The sequence below is a fragment of the Doryrhamphus excisus genome, linkage group LG16, assembly GCF_037039965.1.
Source record: "Doryrhamphus excisus strain RoL-2023G ecotype Guam linkage group LG16, RoL_Dexc_Guam_v1.1, whole genome shotgun sequence".
Taxonomy (NCBI): domain Eukaryota; kingdom Metazoa; phylum Chordata; class Actinopteri; order Syngnathiformes; family Syngnathidae; genus Doryrhamphus; species Doryrhamphus excisus.
Window position 1 is genome coordinate 17,884,798 of NC_136372.1, and position 14,185 is coordinate 17,898,982.

General features: G+C 43.6%; 4 protein-coding genes and 1 non-coding gene across 6 annotated transcripts in view; 4 read left to right on the plus strand and 1 right to left on the minus strand.

Annotated features, from left to right (window-relative positions):
- The window catches only part of cdc42ep1b (CDC42 effector protein (Rho GTPase binding) 1b), a 12,192-nt gene extending 10,078 nt beyond the window's left edge, over nucleotides 1–2,114 (plus strand). The window contains exon 6 of the mRNA XM_078797000.1: nucleotides 70–2,114. Within this exon, the coding sequence (XP_078653126.1) occupies nucleotides 70–698 (629 nt within the window). The 3' untranslated portion in view covers nucleotides 699–2,114. The remainder of the gene's footprint in view (nucleotides 1–69) is intronic.
- Nucleotides 1,703–6,045, minus strand: LOC131103217 (galectin-1-like). Of its 2 annotated transcripts, none has more exons than XM_078797001.1 (6): nucleotides 5,930–6,045; nucleotides 4,446–4,612; nucleotides 2,824–2,854; nucleotides 2,662–2,741; nucleotides 2,420–2,591; nucleotides 1,703–2,342 (listed from the first exon to the last, which is right to left on the minus strand). In XM_078797001.1, exons 3-6 carry the CDS (start codon nucleotides 2,830–2,832, stop codon nucleotides 2,196–2,198), a joined length of 408 nt encoding a protein of 135 aa, XP_078653127.1. In that variant the 5' UTR covers nucleotides 2,833–2,854; nucleotides 4,446–4,612; nucleotides 5,930–6,045; the 3' UTR covers nucleotides 1,703–2,195. The 2 variants fall into 2 exon arrangements, with proteins under 2 accessions (XP_078653127.1, XP_057905291.2); XM_058049308.2 differs by having other exon boundaries at nucleotides 1,707–2,342; nucleotides 2,824–2,880; nucleotides 5,930–6,043.
- Nucleotides 3,361–7,671, plus strand: pick1 (protein interacting with prkca 1). Its single transcript, XM_058049302.2, has 13 exons — nucleotides 3,361–3,532; nucleotides 3,872–3,944; nucleotides 4,027–4,138; nucleotides 4,211–4,339; nucleotides 4,797–4,863; nucleotides 4,947–5,036; nucleotides 5,107–5,160; nucleotides 5,260–5,322; nucleotides 5,414–5,547; nucleotides 5,691–5,783; nucleotides 5,862–5,912; nucleotides 5,988–6,132; nucleotides 6,492–7,671. Exons 2-13 carry the CDS (start codon nucleotides 3,904–3,906, stop codon nucleotides 6,752–6,754), a joined length of 1,242 nt encoding a protein of 413 aa, XP_057905285.2. The 5' UTR covers nucleotides 3,361–3,532; nucleotides 3,872–3,903; the 3' UTR covers nucleotides 6,755–7,671.
- Nucleotides 7,672–7,723: 52 nt separating this feature from the next.
- On the plus strand, nucleotides 7,724–7,796 carry trnar-ccu (transfer RNA arginine (anticodon CCU)). Its single transcript has one exon. It is a non-coding gene; the product is annotated as a tRNA-Arg (tRNA).
- Nucleotides 7,797–7,946: 150 nt separating this feature from the next.
- Nucleotides 7,947–14,046, plus strand: plbd1a (phospholipase B domain containing 1a). The gene is made up of 11 exons (XM_078796999.1): nucleotides 7,947–8,116; nucleotides 9,486–9,708; nucleotides 9,797–9,880; nucleotides 9,960–10,101; nucleotides 11,952–12,092; nucleotides 12,269–12,413; nucleotides 12,479–12,679; nucleotides 13,187–13,327; nucleotides 13,411–13,596; nucleotides 13,667–13,773; nucleotides 13,844–14,046. The coding sequence occupies exons 1-11, from the start codon at nucleotides 8,059–8,061 to the stop codon at nucleotides 14,018–14,020; spliced, it is 1,605 nt and encodes a 534-aa protein (XP_078653125.1). The 5' UTR covers nucleotides 7,947–8,058; the 3' UTR covers nucleotides 14,021–14,046.
- Nucleotides 14,047–14,185: the final 139 nt, after the last annotated feature.

The following is a 14,185-nucleotide window of genomic DNA, read 5'->3' on the forward strand; positions in this document are numbered from 1 at the left end:
CAATGTTTTTCTGGGCGTGCCTTAATGATTTGCAGGTCTTCAACCCGAATGTGTTTTGTGTGCGTGCAGGTCTCCAGTCTGGATTTGTTACTCTGCCGCGCTTCTCCCGCCTTGACAGACAGCTTCCAGATGAAGACGTCCACAGAAGATCCATGCGAGACAACCACAGCAAACCTCGGACCCGCTCCGACTCCCTCACCTCCTTCATCCTGGACCTCGGCCCCTCTCTGATGACTGAGGTTCTGGGCTTGTTTGACAACTGCAGCAACGGCCTTCAGATGGCCAGCCAGACCACGAAGGAAGAGGAACAGGAAGAAGAGGAGAAGGAGGATGCTGACGATGATGATGAGGAGGAGGTGGTAGAGGAGGAGGATGACAGGTCTCTAACCGAGACTTATGTGAGCCCTGGTGTGAGTTCCACAAACTCCTCGGTGCGCAGCGGGTCATGGAGAAGGAACACAAACAGTGAGGAGCATTCCTGCAGCACCAGCTGGACAGAAGAGGATGGGAGGTCGACTGCTGCGCCTTCCCGATCTCCTCCCGTGTCTCCTCCCAGAGTGGAAGCCGTCATGGAGTCGGAGCGCTTCCAGAGGGCGGCTGATGTGCTGTCCCGGCATTACGGTGGGGGCTCGGTCACACGGAGTTTTTCCAAAACATCGTACACGTTCTCCGAAGAGGAGGAAGAAATCAAAGTGTAGACGAGGCCAAGGAAATCTGCTGCCGCCATTTTGTACACCTTATTTAAGATGTTGTCATGTGATGATGTAATATCGTCAAGGAATTAAAGCAGGCACATCACTTGGCATTAATCCTACATACTCACTTGGAATTGTGCAGAACTCATAATCCAGCAAAGTATACATGAAGAGAGTTAGTATGCAGTACACGAGTTAGTCAGAAGATTTCTTCTGCAGTTAAGTGGAGCCTGAACACATCATTTGAAATGGGAAAACTATTCTGTAGGTATACTATTGTAAGATAGAAAAATAACATTAACATGGATATTCATGAACGTTTTTAAACATGTTGGATGGTTAAATAAACTTTCTTATAATTGTACATGATTTTATTTAATATCCACACCCTAATATTGTTTTGGCCATTATTTATCCCGGGAAGTAAGATACGAGTTGTATTAGGAAAAAAAGTCTCTGAAACAGAGCGTTCATCCCAAACGTCTTTCAGGGCTCACTTCCGAAATGTCGTTTAACAAAATAATACAACAACATTCCACTTAGAAAAGTGGAAATAACATAACAGGTCCCCATTTAAGAAAAAAGTCGAAATTGTAAATGAAAAAACAGCAAAAATGAAGGACAAAAACACCAAGTTATATACCGTATTTTCTGGACTATAAGTCGCACAAGGTCAAAAATGCATAATTAGGCATAAAAAAACATACATAAGTCGCACTGGAGTATAAGTCACATTTTTTGCGGGAAATTTATTTACCAACTACTTCACCAAAACCGACATTACGTCCTCTTGGAAGGCAAATTCTAACAATAATAAAAGAATATAGAACAGGCTGAATAGGTTTAAGATACGCTAACACAATGCTTATTCAGCTACACAAAAAATAAACATAACACTTTTTTCATTTATAAGTCGCTCTGGAGTATAAGTCGCAGGAACAGCCAACCTATGAAAAAAAGTGCGACTTATAGTCCGGAAAATACAGTATATGGGATGTCCGATATTGGCTTTTATGCTGAAAAACGATATACCGACATTGCCCAAATCTCCATTTTCGATACCGATATGTGTATCGGTAAACAGCATTTTTTTTTAATATTGATTTTCGGGATGATCGGGAAAAATTCTGATACTAATCTTGATTTTTGATACTGATATTGTGTGGATAATTATTTCTATTTATACAGCTATATATAAATTCTTAGCATATCTTGCATCCTTTCATAACTAGGCTATATTATTTTACTTAGGTAGCTAGTACAATCGCAGTCAGCTGCTTTGGGCTGTTTCTCACATTTAATGCATTTCCAGAACAGTCAATCAAACAGTATATGGTGACCAATGTATTAAGTTGTACTGCATGTTTTAGGCGCACTACAGAGAAATAAACATAATTGTCAATGGGGTATTGCCAGAATATTTGAATTGCATTTAAATGTTGCATTGAGATTTAGGAAGTAAATTGGGACCAACATGCAGCCATTATGGTTGTATGGAGCTTAGCAAATCTTTAAGCAGGTAAGTTTGAAGTCTCCTGTGATTCTGATGTAGTTGATGACGTCCACGTCGACTCGGTTGGGAAACTGGATTTCATGTCCATTAGGGAGTTCCACTTCGAACATGTCACCGGCAAGCTTCAGCACAATCTGAGTGGAAAACATTCGGTATTCATTTTAGGTCTTCCCTTTATAAAGAATGCACGTTTTTGCCGTGGTTGCCTCACCCTAACATGCGTGCCTCTCTGCAGGGGGTTGTGCGTTTCCCTTTTCTCATCCCCCCACACACCGGCAAGCTTGGAGTTGCACACCACGACGGCTCCGTCCGTGTCATCATGGAAACGGGGATTAAAGTGCAGAGCCAGGTCCTCTGCATCATAGCCAAGGTCAATCTGGAATCTGGGAAGATTCAAGTACTACAATGAACACAAACAGTCTGAGTGTTTCTCCCGTCCACGGAGCAGCTCACCGCTCAGCTTCAGGCAGAATCTCTCCTTTTATCTTCAGCTGATCCCCAACTTTTAGGCCGACGTTGCTCATTTCAAGTTTCTGGCAGCAAACATAAAGTGATAAAGTTATACAATATTTGGAACATGGACAAGATTACACACCCAATCTGTGTGAAACTCACCATGTTCATTTTGGATGTTGTCTCTTCGCCTCTGCAGCACAAATGTGTCAAGTTGCACTTAAAAGCACACACCACCGTAATTATTAACACAATCAGTAACTATCTTTGTTTGGGGTCAGAAGATCATTGATCACATCAACTCACAGTCACACTAATGAAGAGGAGCTAATCTGGTTTAATCCGTTTGCTGTGAGTCTGTTCCTTGTATCTTGGACTTTTAAAAAAAAGGTATAAAAAAGACTATCTAGCTGACAACACGTTTCGTTTTTTTTTATTTAATGCATTTAATCATATACATATCAGGTAATTGTTGGGTGTTCTGTGTTGCACACTATACTGCCATCTAGCGGTTACAAGTTTACAATGAAAAAGTTACTGTACTTGCAATAGTAAAAGTAACAACTAACTTACTCTGTGATTTTTTTTATTATTAAACATGATAGTAATACCTGATATCTAATCTTAATCATCAATAGCGAAAGTTTAATGTGTTTCACATTAAAATCCAGCATTACCGTCGCTGGCTTCCCACAGACTTCCGCTCCACACCGGAAATGACGTCAATAAGTAAACAGTACTCCTGTCATTGGAACATATTTCTATCCATTTCCACCTAAACTCAATAGAAAACGACGTTATTTGCGATGTATGTATAGCAGGGGTGGTACATCTGTTGGCTTTTGAGGAACTGGTGTCATTTTCTATAAAAGTAAGTAGTTTTAAAAAGCAGAACAAACGTGTGTTTCCACCTGCCGCACGAGCCCTAGCTAGCAGCTAATTAGCAGGGTTAGCAATTTGGCAACGTCACTGGACTGAAATCTACGTATACTTTTACATATTTGGCTAGCGCGGGTAGTTTATATGCAATGCAAGTAGTTGCAATTAATTAATTGGGGTATTCTATTCTGATAAGTAGAAGCGAAGCAGCTTTGTTTTGCTCTCAAGCAGACAATGTACTGCTGTACGTCTTAAAATGATTATCCTTTCAGCGGCAATTAATGGTTAACCGTTTCCAAACACAATTATTGATTGTTATCATCACTAACAGGTTTCCCGGGGACCAGAGTGAGGCTGCTTGCTATGTTCACAGACATGGAGTATGAATTGGAAGAGGATAAATTGTGAGTTATCCCGTCTACCTATTATTTCTACATTACAATGGATCACATGACATGTGACACAACACGTGACACTACGTTACAGAGGGATACCTACAGTACCTGGGACTGTATGCCTGAAAAAAGATGCGAATAACCTTATTGGGATCAGCATTGGTGGAGGGGCTCAATACTGTCCCTGTCTCTACATTGTTCAGGTCGGTGCAGTTCAATTTAATCGACATTTTTTAATGAAAATTCTTATTAAAAAATGTCTTGTTGCTTTTTAGGTGTTTGACAACACGCCTGCAGCCTTGGATGGGACGCTCGCTGCAGGTGATGAAATCACAGGTGTCAATGGCAAACCGGTCAAGGGAAAAACAAAAGTGGAAGTGGCCAAGATGATTCAAGCTGTACAGGTACGATATTCCCGTAAAGGGAAGTAATGTGCCTATATATTTTTATGTTTACATAAATAAAATATCGAAAAAAGCAACACAAATGGATGAAATGAGCAAAACTTACAGTTTGCGTGGAGTATTAGAACAGTTCCAGCAAATCCAAATGACTTGAAGAGAAGAAGAGCTCGACTGGTGCAAACCAGCTCAGCACAGGAGGTCATTACATTGGTCACAGCGCGGCTGTGTTGTTTTTGCCGTCCATTGTTATTGCCCAGGGAATGTCATGACTTCCTGTACGGCAGGACAAAAGCGAGGTTTAGTATGTGAATTAAAGGATTAGCTTTTCATGTTACGGTCCATTCCGTATTATAATTATTTGTTGAATTAAATCCTTGCATGATGGAATGACAGCATTGTTTGTAAACAAATGACATTTCCATTTGAACTATTTTTGTATTATTATTTAATTTTTCAGTCGGAAGCAGTCATCCAATACAACAAATTGCAAGCAGACCCAAAACAGGGAAAGTCCCTGGACATAGGTTTGAGCCCCACCTGATGCTTTTTCCTCCACCCCACTGTCTCTAACTATGACCACATATTTTATTCAATGTTTGCATTTCAGTGCTGAAAAAAGTCAAACATCGCCTGGTGGAGAATATGAGCTCGGGAACCGCGGATGCACTTGGACTCAGTCGAGCTATTTTATGCAATGGTGAGATTGTCATATGGTTGATTTACTTGTAACTACATATAATGAAGTTTATTGTTCATTTATTGTACAGATGGACTTGTTAAAAGACTGGAAGAGTTGGAGAAAACGGCAGAACTTTACAAAGGTAGAACATCTGTATTACAAATTATAGTTATAGTCCATAACAAATCTGCAAGGTATGATTCTAAAAATGCTGATCACGTGAATAAACGTATATTGCCAGGCCTGATGGAGCACACCAAACGACTGCTCCGTGCCTTTTTTGAGCTCTCACAAACACACAGAGGTGAAATAGCAGAGTTACCCGACATTTGTTTACTTTTTCCTTTCCTTAAAACACCTCCAGCCTCTAATTCACATGTTGATTCAACTCGCAGCATTTGGAGATGTTTTTTCTGTCATCGGAGTTCGAGAGCCCCAGGCCGCTGCTAGTGAAGCCTTTGTGAAGTTTGCTGATGCCCATCGCAGCATTGAGAAATACGGAATTCAGTTGCTGAAGACCATCAAGCCTGTGAGTACACGTCAAGCTGGGCTTTAATCATCCTTGGAACTAGTCAGGTCTGATGACATTTGACACATGGCTTCGTTTAAACCCGTCAGCGGTGAAAATAGTAGCCGCCTTAAGCGATGTAACAGTGGTTTTGTGCTGTGCAGATGCTCCACGATTTGAACACCTACCTCCACAAGGCCATACCAGACACGAAGCTCACTATCCGCAAGTACCTGGATGTCAAGTTTGAATATCTGGTAGGTTTGCACCATTCTGTGCAAATGATGTTTAATATTGTGTACCCACATTTCATATTTTTCTCTTTTTGTCCTAAGTCCTACTGCTTAAAGGTGAAGGAAATGGATGATGAAGAATACAGCAGCATTGTGAGTGATTGACCCACTTTTGAGTTTTGAGTCGTCCAATACGTGAAGCAATGCGACTAATATGTCTTCCAACAGGCCATGGGAGAACCTCTGTATCGGGTGTGCACGGGGAACTACGAGTACCGCTTGGTGCTGCGGTGTCGGCAGGAGGCTCGTGCTCGCTTCGCTAAGATGAGGAAAGACGTTCTGGAGAAGATCGAGCTTCTGGATCAGAAACATGGTTTGTTGGGGTGTTTTTATTCACAATTGCTTCGAATTGATTTTTTTTTAACACACACTATAAACCTTGCAATCCTACCTGCAATACGTGTTCCCAGCATCACTCGTTCCCTCCGTTATCATCAGTTGAGTAGCTGCTGCGGTCCAAGAAATCCAAGTCAGATTAAAACATGATTGCTACTTCAAAATATTAGTCACAGTATTAGCTTCTATTGCACTAGTTCTTGTTTCGGCACTTTAAGCATCATGGGAAGTGTAGTACCTTTATTCATAAATTAGCTGCATTGTATCAAGATGCATGTGATAAAAGTATAATCTGGAAGTTACGGTAAAATAGTCTATTTTTTCCCCAACCTGTAGTCCAGGACATCGTCTTCCAGCTCCAACGCTTCGTATCAGGCATGTCCCGGTACTACGACGAGTGCTACGCCGTGCTGAAGGAGGCGGACGTGTTCCCCATCGAAGTGGACCTCTCCCGCACCACCATCAACTACAGCAGCCAGTCCTTTACCTACACTGATGAAGATGAGGGCGAGGAAGGCGAGGGAGGAGCCAAGGAAGGAGAAAGCAGAGAAAGCGTACAGGCAGAGAACGGCGGCGAGAAACTGATCGACGACGAATGATGACCGTTGGGGTTTAGATTTTCAGAAGGACCTTTGAAGGTGAAGACTACTGAAAGACGCTGCTGTTGCGCTTTAAGACCTCTTTTGGTGTTCTGTGTACTTTTTTTTTTTTAAACATGCTTTTTCCTCCACGGGTCAGGTTGACGAGGAGTCGCTATGAAAGAATAGGAAAAAGCTCCTTTGCTGCTGGAAAGTATGGCTAAGCTCTTGTGATTCATTGTGCCTTCTTCTCATTTTATGCCGTGTTGGGTTGGGACTGTGGTTCGGTGTGCATACTGCAGATCATTGTTTTTGTCAGATCAGTACATTGTTGCATCTTTTAGTTTGCTACTAATAGTTGGGCCAACGAGAGGCGGTGCCATATCTGTTACACCTCTCCTTTTTTCAGTTTGGAATGTTTTTCTTCTTGATACATTTTCCGCTGCACGACAAAGAAGCTCTGGTAAAGCTTCACAACCAAAGTCTTTAATCCAGGTCATTCCATCAGTTGCTATCTCGTGCTAACTTTATCGGTTTTTTTATGCATACAGCCATCGGGTAGTATTTAGAGTGAGGAAATACAATATATAGGAAAACACTACTTGTAAATAACAAAGCTAAAGGGAAATACTGCTAAATATTTTAAAATGTACCACTTTATTATTTATTCTTGATTTCCACTTGCCAAAATTGCTTCCTTAAAATATATTTATCTGTCGCTGAGGTCTTGTCATTCATGTTCCATCTCTTTGGAAATATTTTATGCATTGTTGTGTTTTTGTTTTGAGGCGGTTTCATGTTCTTCACTGGGCATTTGTCTTTTAAAGGAAAGTATATTTTGTCCATGTGTACTATTTAAAAATAAATGGATTCGAAGGGATGCATTTGGTGTATGTTTTTTTTTTATTTGAGACATTCGTTATGTCGTCATGACGACGTCAGAATTGTTGTAGGTTTAAATTTTATAAGTCGTATGATGGTATGTCACAAGCCCCAGTGGCCTAATGGATAAGGCACTGGCCTCCTAAGCCAGGGATTGTGGGTTCGAGTCCCATCTGGGGTGGTATATATTTTTGTGTTTTTATCATACATTTTATTCCTTTATGTTGTCTTCCGACCACTGACGTCCTCCATTGCTGTCTCGTGAACACATGACTCATCCTTACGGTCACGGGATCAACGACATGTTGTTCCCGCCTTTACCACTAGGCGGCTCACCTTGCTCCACAATCACTCTCGGCGGTCTTGGACTTTCCCTTCACTTCCTAGCTTTTTTATTTTCCGTGTGCGCGTGACTGGACTCACCTCCTAAGTCTTGTCACAATATGCTTTTTAAAACTTTCTTTGTTTTTGTGTTATTCAATGCGGCCTCCACAGCCGGCGGTAAGTAGGTCATACAAACTCTACTCTGTGACAGTTGGGTCAAGACATGTTGCTACTTTAGGCAGCTGTTGTTTTCTTTATACTCATAAACAAATACACAATTCATGGGACCACACGTACTGTTGTCCATCTTAATTACACTCGGTTGATGTTGTCAGAAAAGTGTTTGTTGACATTGTTATTGTGACTTTAGGTAGCTAAAAATACATAGTAAGATATATATTTTAGTCCATTTGTCAGTATAATGTGACGACCACAATAATAAAAACGGTAAACTCAACATATGGAACATTTTGCATGGGATCGCATTCATTTTAAGTTGAAATATCATGAAGTTTAAAATATGTTTCTAAAGTCGTCATAGTATGTGAAATAAAACACACTAAAATAATAACGTTGCAATTCTGGGGAAAATTAGGTTGGGAACATGTTATATTATGAGAATAAAGTCCAAATATTATAGCAATAAAGTCACAAACTTCAAGAAAATGTAAATGTTGTAAATGCCAAAAATATCAATAAAGTTGAAATATTTTGAAAATAGCCGAACTGAAGGTTTTTACAAAAAGTTAAGCCAACACCGCCGCTAGTCACTCAGTCACGCATTAATACATGAACAAACACGTCAGTGAGAGAAATACATGAACAAACACGTCGCTTTTCCACATAACACGGCTTCAAATACGACGAGTGGCAATCCAAAAAGGTATGTCTTACCGCAGAGTTGCTTTATCCACTAGCAAACGGCGGCGGCGTTAAAACGGATCCACGTCACAGTGTTCCAATTGCTGTTTAGCCACATTGACTTCTCCTCGTCTGTCGTTGATTCACCACCATTTCAAGCCGCTTCGATCTTCCCGCGTCTTCTTCGGCCCTCCGCGTGGGTGACGTAAGCACGTTGGTGACGTAAGCATAATTCTTCCAATTATCCAATAATCGTTGCGGCACATTCATCCATTTTCTATACCTTTATCCTCACCAGGGTTGGGGCATGCTGGAGCCTATCCCAGCTGTCTTCGGGCGAGAGGCGGGGTCCAAAGCCTTGACTGGTGGCCAGCCAATCACAGGGCACATAATACATAATAATAATAATACATTTTATTTGTATAGCGCTTTTTCAGAGAAAAAAGAAATAAAAATAGAGTTGAGTAAAAACAGGGGATCGAACCCGCGTCTCCCAGCTGTGTGGCCTAACCACTCGGACACAGTGCAGCACAAAACCGAGTTCAGGCTGTGTTTTTAAATCTATATATGGTATCTACGAGGTGGAGTACAAAATGTAAAATATGAAAGAGCATGCACCCCGTTATGCGTATTCCCGATATGCGTATTCCGATATAAACGGTCCCAAACACGGATGTCCTTCCAGAGTTGACAGCAGCCACAGTATACTGGGACGCCCAACACAAGACTGTCCTGCTGAAGGAGGGTCAAATGGAGGTCGGCGGAGATGCATACGGCTTCCTGAACGACAGCCTGTCCACGACAGGCTGGAGTGTCCTGGAGATCCGGGCCGGATACGGACAAACACCCGAGTCGGATGAGGACATTTTTTACCTGGGGGGCTTCCTTGAAGGCTTTCTGACTGCACGGTAAGTTCTGCTTATCTGGAGCCTGGACACACAGTGGAGTTCAGGCAAAGCAATCGACCGTGACGAGATCAGTGTGGTTCCTGTGCAGCCAGATGATAGATCACTACACCAACATGTACCCTCAACTCATCCGTGACCCCACCATCCTGGGCCCGCTCCAGACCTTCATGAAGTCAGTCTGCGCCACACATCCTGTATAAATGCACGGCAAGTCAGTGCTTGTTTACCTTTTTCCACTCTCGCTCTCCAAGGCAGCAGGACTCGTGGACCAGAGAGCAGGTGAAAAACAACAAGAGTTCTGATCCTCTGTGGAAACACGCCGGCTTCATCGTGGCCCAGATGGACGGCCTGCAAGCAGGAGTTGCAGAATGGGCCAAGAGACAAGGGAAAAAGGTGGTAGCCATTATATTGTTACAGGAGACAACAATGGCGTTGTCTAGCAAGCAGCGCCTTGTAGCAAGCATGTAACTTGATTTAGGTTTTACATGAGCAGATCTTCTCTGGAAGGAGGACTCCTTAGCCATTGTTTACCGGAACAAGAATTGTTGAAGTGAAAGTGTGGCCTTCCAGTTGGAGGTGGGAAGTATAGCGACTGCTTTTGCACGTTAAAAAATCAGGACTAGGTGACCCCGTGTGGGCGCTGATGAAAAGGCTTTGGAAGACGTGTTAGTCTGCCATTTTAGACCCTTGAGACCAAAGTGTGGCCTGCGGCTGAAATATTAAAGAAAAAAAAAAGTTCTTTTGTTTTTATAAAAAATTGAAAAAGTCACCACCTTCGCTATATCGCATTTTTTCAAAAATTACGTTTCAGTTTTGTGGTAGACTATAGTCTATTATTAGTCAACACGTGTTCTGGTCACTAGGTGGCAGTAATTACATCAAACATTGGTGAGACATTACCTTACATGACGTCAGCCATGGCATATCCCACACAATCGAGTGAAATGTTTTTCCCTCCCATTCAGTGTGGAAGTGGTAAGTTTAGAAGAAATCAATTCAAGATAAACTGGTTAGCTTGTTAGCTTGCGAGCTAGTGGTCGTGTCACGTCCCACACGATCGAGTGAAAAAAAATTCTCCTCCCATTCAGTATGGAAGTGGTAAGTTTAGAAGAAATCAATTTGAGGCGAACTGGTTAGCTTGTTAGCTTGCTAGCTAGTGGCCGTGTCACGTCCCACACGATCGAGTGGAAAAAAAAGTCTCCTCCTATTCAGTGTGGAAGTGGTAAGTTTAGAAGAAATCAATTTGAGGCGAACTGGTTAGCTTGTTAGCTTGCTAGCTAGTGGCCGTGTCACGTCCCACACGATTGAGTGGAAAAAAATGTCTCCTCCTATTCAGTGTGGAAGTGGTAAGTTTAGAAGAAATCAATTCAAGATAAACTGGTTAGCTTGTTAGCTTGCGAGCTAGTGGTCGTGTCACGTCCCACACGATCGAGTGAAAAAAAATTCTCCTCCCATTCAGTGTGGAAGTGGTAAGTTTAGAAGAAATCAATTTGAGGCGAACTGGTTAGCTTGTTAGCTTGCTAGCTAGTGGCCGTGTCACGTCCCACACGATCGAGTGGAAAAAAAATGTCTCCTCCTATTCAGTGTGGAAGTGGTAAGTTTAGAAGAAATCAATTTGAGGCGAACTGGTTAGCTTGTTAGCTTGCTAGCTTGTGGCCGTGTCACGTCCCACACGATCGAGTGGAAAAAAAATGTCTCCTCCTATTCAGTGTGGAAGTGGTAAGTTTAGAAGAAATCAATTTGAGGCCAACTGGTTAGCTTGTTAGCTTGCTAGCTAGTGGCCGTGTCACGTCCCACACGATTGAGTGGAAAAAAAATGTCTCCTCCTATTCAGTGTGGAAGTGGTAAGTTTAGAAGAAATCAATTTGAGGCGAACTGGTTAGCTTGTTAGCTTGCTAGCTAGTGGCCGTGTCACGTCCCACACGATCGAGTGAAAAAAAAATTCTCCCATTCAGTGTGGAAGTGGTAAGTTTAGAAGAAATCAATTTGAGGCGAACTGGTTAGCTTGTTAGCTCGTGTCACGTCAATGTGATGTCCAGTAAACAATGCATAACGGTATCATAATAACAGGCCCCCGTGTGGTGTATTTATTTATTTTGCCAAATGTGCCGCGGCCCAAGGGGAGAACGCGGTTTTAGCTACACGCTTGGCATGCTTTAACAGCTACGAGCAACTTAGTAGTCCTACCAAAAAGGTAACAGATGGTCGCTTTTGGTTGCTAACCGGTGCTGCCACTCCCACAGCCGCTGTCCATGTTTGCCGTCCAGTTCCTGAACGCAGTCGGAGACCTGCTGGATCTCATCCCGGCCCTGGTCCCAAGCTCTGCCACGCCGCTTAAACACTCCAAACTTCCAGGGATGGGACACTGCTCTGCTCTCATAAAGGTCAGAGGGCACAAGGGGAATGAAACACATCCACAGATTTGATCTATGATCCACGATATTTAGCATTCCATAATATGCAAATCCCAAAGCGTACCGTATCTCCTCAACTGTTTGATGTACCTTAAATGACGCGTCATTCCCTCAGACTTGACTAAGTTGTGTTTCCTGTTTCCCAGATGCTCCCAGGCTTTGAGAACCTCCTCTTTGCCCACTCCAGCTGGTACACGTACGCCGCCACCATGCGTATCTACAAACACTGGGATTTCCACGTCACTGAACCTCACACGGCCACCGGGAAACTCTCCTTCAGCAGCTACCCGGGTAGGCACCAGGAATCCTTTAGTACAGTACGGGTCTGATGGGTCCTGAATGCCTCCCTTTCTCAGGGTTCCTGGTGTCCCTGGATGACTTCTACCTCTTAGGGAGCGGTTTGATGATGACCCAGACCACCAACAACGTCTTCAACTCCTCCCTTTTTGACGTCGTCACCCCCAAAAGTCTGCTGGCCTGGCAGAGGGTTCGACTGGCTCACAGTCTGGCGCATACCGGAGAGGAGTGGGCCAAAATATTTTCAAAGTACAACTCAGGTGAGGACATATGAGAATGCAGTAATACTTTGCTTATCATGGCATCATTGGCATGTTTATAAATGATTTCCATAGTGAAATCATTTAAATGCATTTTAACATTATTAGAGCCCTCCAGGCATGAAGTAACACCCCTATAGTCACATTGACACTGGTTTTCCCCAATATAAAGAGATAAAAATCGTCCATTTAAGACATAAACAAGACTCATGCTCCCGTAAATGTGTTCTGGTGCAGCAGACAGGAAGTGATGTCAGGGGTTCAGAGTTGAGTTTTAGCTTAGCATGTAGCTGCAACAGTAGCCCACGTGAGATCATTCCAACTTGTAATCAAATCCTGTTGTCCCGGCCATCAAGCCTGGTGCTTGTGTGTCTCCCCCAACATATGAGTTGAGTTGAACTGAAAAGGCGTTGGACGTGGCGTCCAAGTGTACAAGTGTGAAGTGTTTGATGCCGTGATACACCCAGCGTGTATAAAACAATCCCAGTCATGCTGAATGCGCTGCAGGAACCTACAACAATCAGTACATGGTATTGGACAGGAGCAAAGTGAAGCTGGGCCACAGCGTTAGCGACGGCGCTCTGACTGTCGTGGAGCAGATCCCCGGACTGGTGGAGTACTCGGACCAGACCCAAGCACTGCGTCTCGGTAAGAAACCCCCCCCCGTACACGAAGATCTGTTCATTCTGGCGCCGGAAGACCAGAAGGTGCTTTGACTTGACCCACGGCAGGCTACTGGCCGTCCTACAACGTCCCCTTCCACCGGAACATCTACAAGCTGAGCGGATACGAGATGATGTGGCAGGAACTAGGAGAGGACTTCTCCTACGACCTTTGCCCCAGAGCCAAGATCTTCCGCCGTGACCAGGGGGGCGTCAAGGACCTGGACTCCTTGAAGCACATCATGAGGTTCAATGGTGAGTTGAGCTTCATGTTCTTGCATTTTGGGGGCAACTTTGAATGGTTTTATGATTGCCCCCCCCCCAGACTACAAGAAGGATCCATACTCCAAAGGGGACCCCTGCAAGTCCATCTGTTGCCGTAACGACCTCAAGACGGAAAAGCCATCTCCGGGCGGTTGCTATGACACCAAGGCACGTATCACAGGAAGGTTCCGCCTGAGCGAATACGCCGCTAGACTTGATGTCTTATTATTATGAGCAGGTGACCGATTTCCAAATGGCGGCCGAGTTCCGCACGGAGGCCGTGAACGGGCCGACCACGCAGGGCGGACTCCCGCCGTTCGTGTGGGAGAAATTCAGCAACGTCAGCCATCAGGGTCTGCCGGCCTACTACAACTTCACCTTCGTCAGGATGGAGCCCCTCCTCTTCCGGCCTTAACACTTCCTGCAGGCAAGGGGGGGGGGGGGACGATGTTCAAAATGGCGCCTAGCTAATTGATTTTACCAAATACATATATGCTATATGCATGTATGTTGATGACTTTGGAATGGACTTGACTCGGACTTTAGCCTGATGACTTGAAAATACTTGATCTTTGCAGTG

Bases quoted from the DNA above. Each gene is read 5' to 3' on its own strand.
- LOC131103217 (XM_078797001.1), bottom strand. The intron at 2,592-2,661 runs GTGAGCTGCTCC...GAATCTTCCCAG, and splicing joins ATTCTGCCTGAAGCTGAGCG to ATTCCAGATTGACCTTGGCT. The intron at 2,343-2,419 runs GTGAGGCAACCA...TTTTCCACTCAG, and splicing joins AGAGAGGCACGCATGTTAGG to ATTGTGCTGAAGCTTGCCGG.
- pick1 (XM_058049302.2), top strand. From the start codon at position 3,904: ATGTTCACAGACATGGAGTATGAATTGGAAGAGGATAAATT. The intron at 4,340-4,796 runs GTACGATATTCC...TTAATTTTTCAG, and splicing joins AGATGATTCAAGCTGTACAG to TCGGAAGCAGTCATCCAATA. The intron at 5,784-5,861 runs GTAGGTTTGCAC...TTTTGTCCTAAG, and splicing joins ATGTCAAGTTTGAATATCTG to TCCTACTGCTTAAAGGTGAA.
- plbd1a (XM_078796999.1), top strand. From the start codon at position 8,059: ATGCTTTTTAAAACTTTCTTTGTTTTTGTGTTATTCAATGCGGCCTCC. The intron at 9,709-9,796 runs GTAAGTTCTGCT...GTTCCTGTGCAG, and splicing joins GAAGGCTTTCTGACTGCACG to CCAGATGATAGATCACTACA. The intron at 13,597-13,666 runs GTGAGTTGAGCT...CCCCCCCCCCAG, and splicing joins GCACATCATGAGGTTCAATG to ACTACAAGAAGGATCCATAC.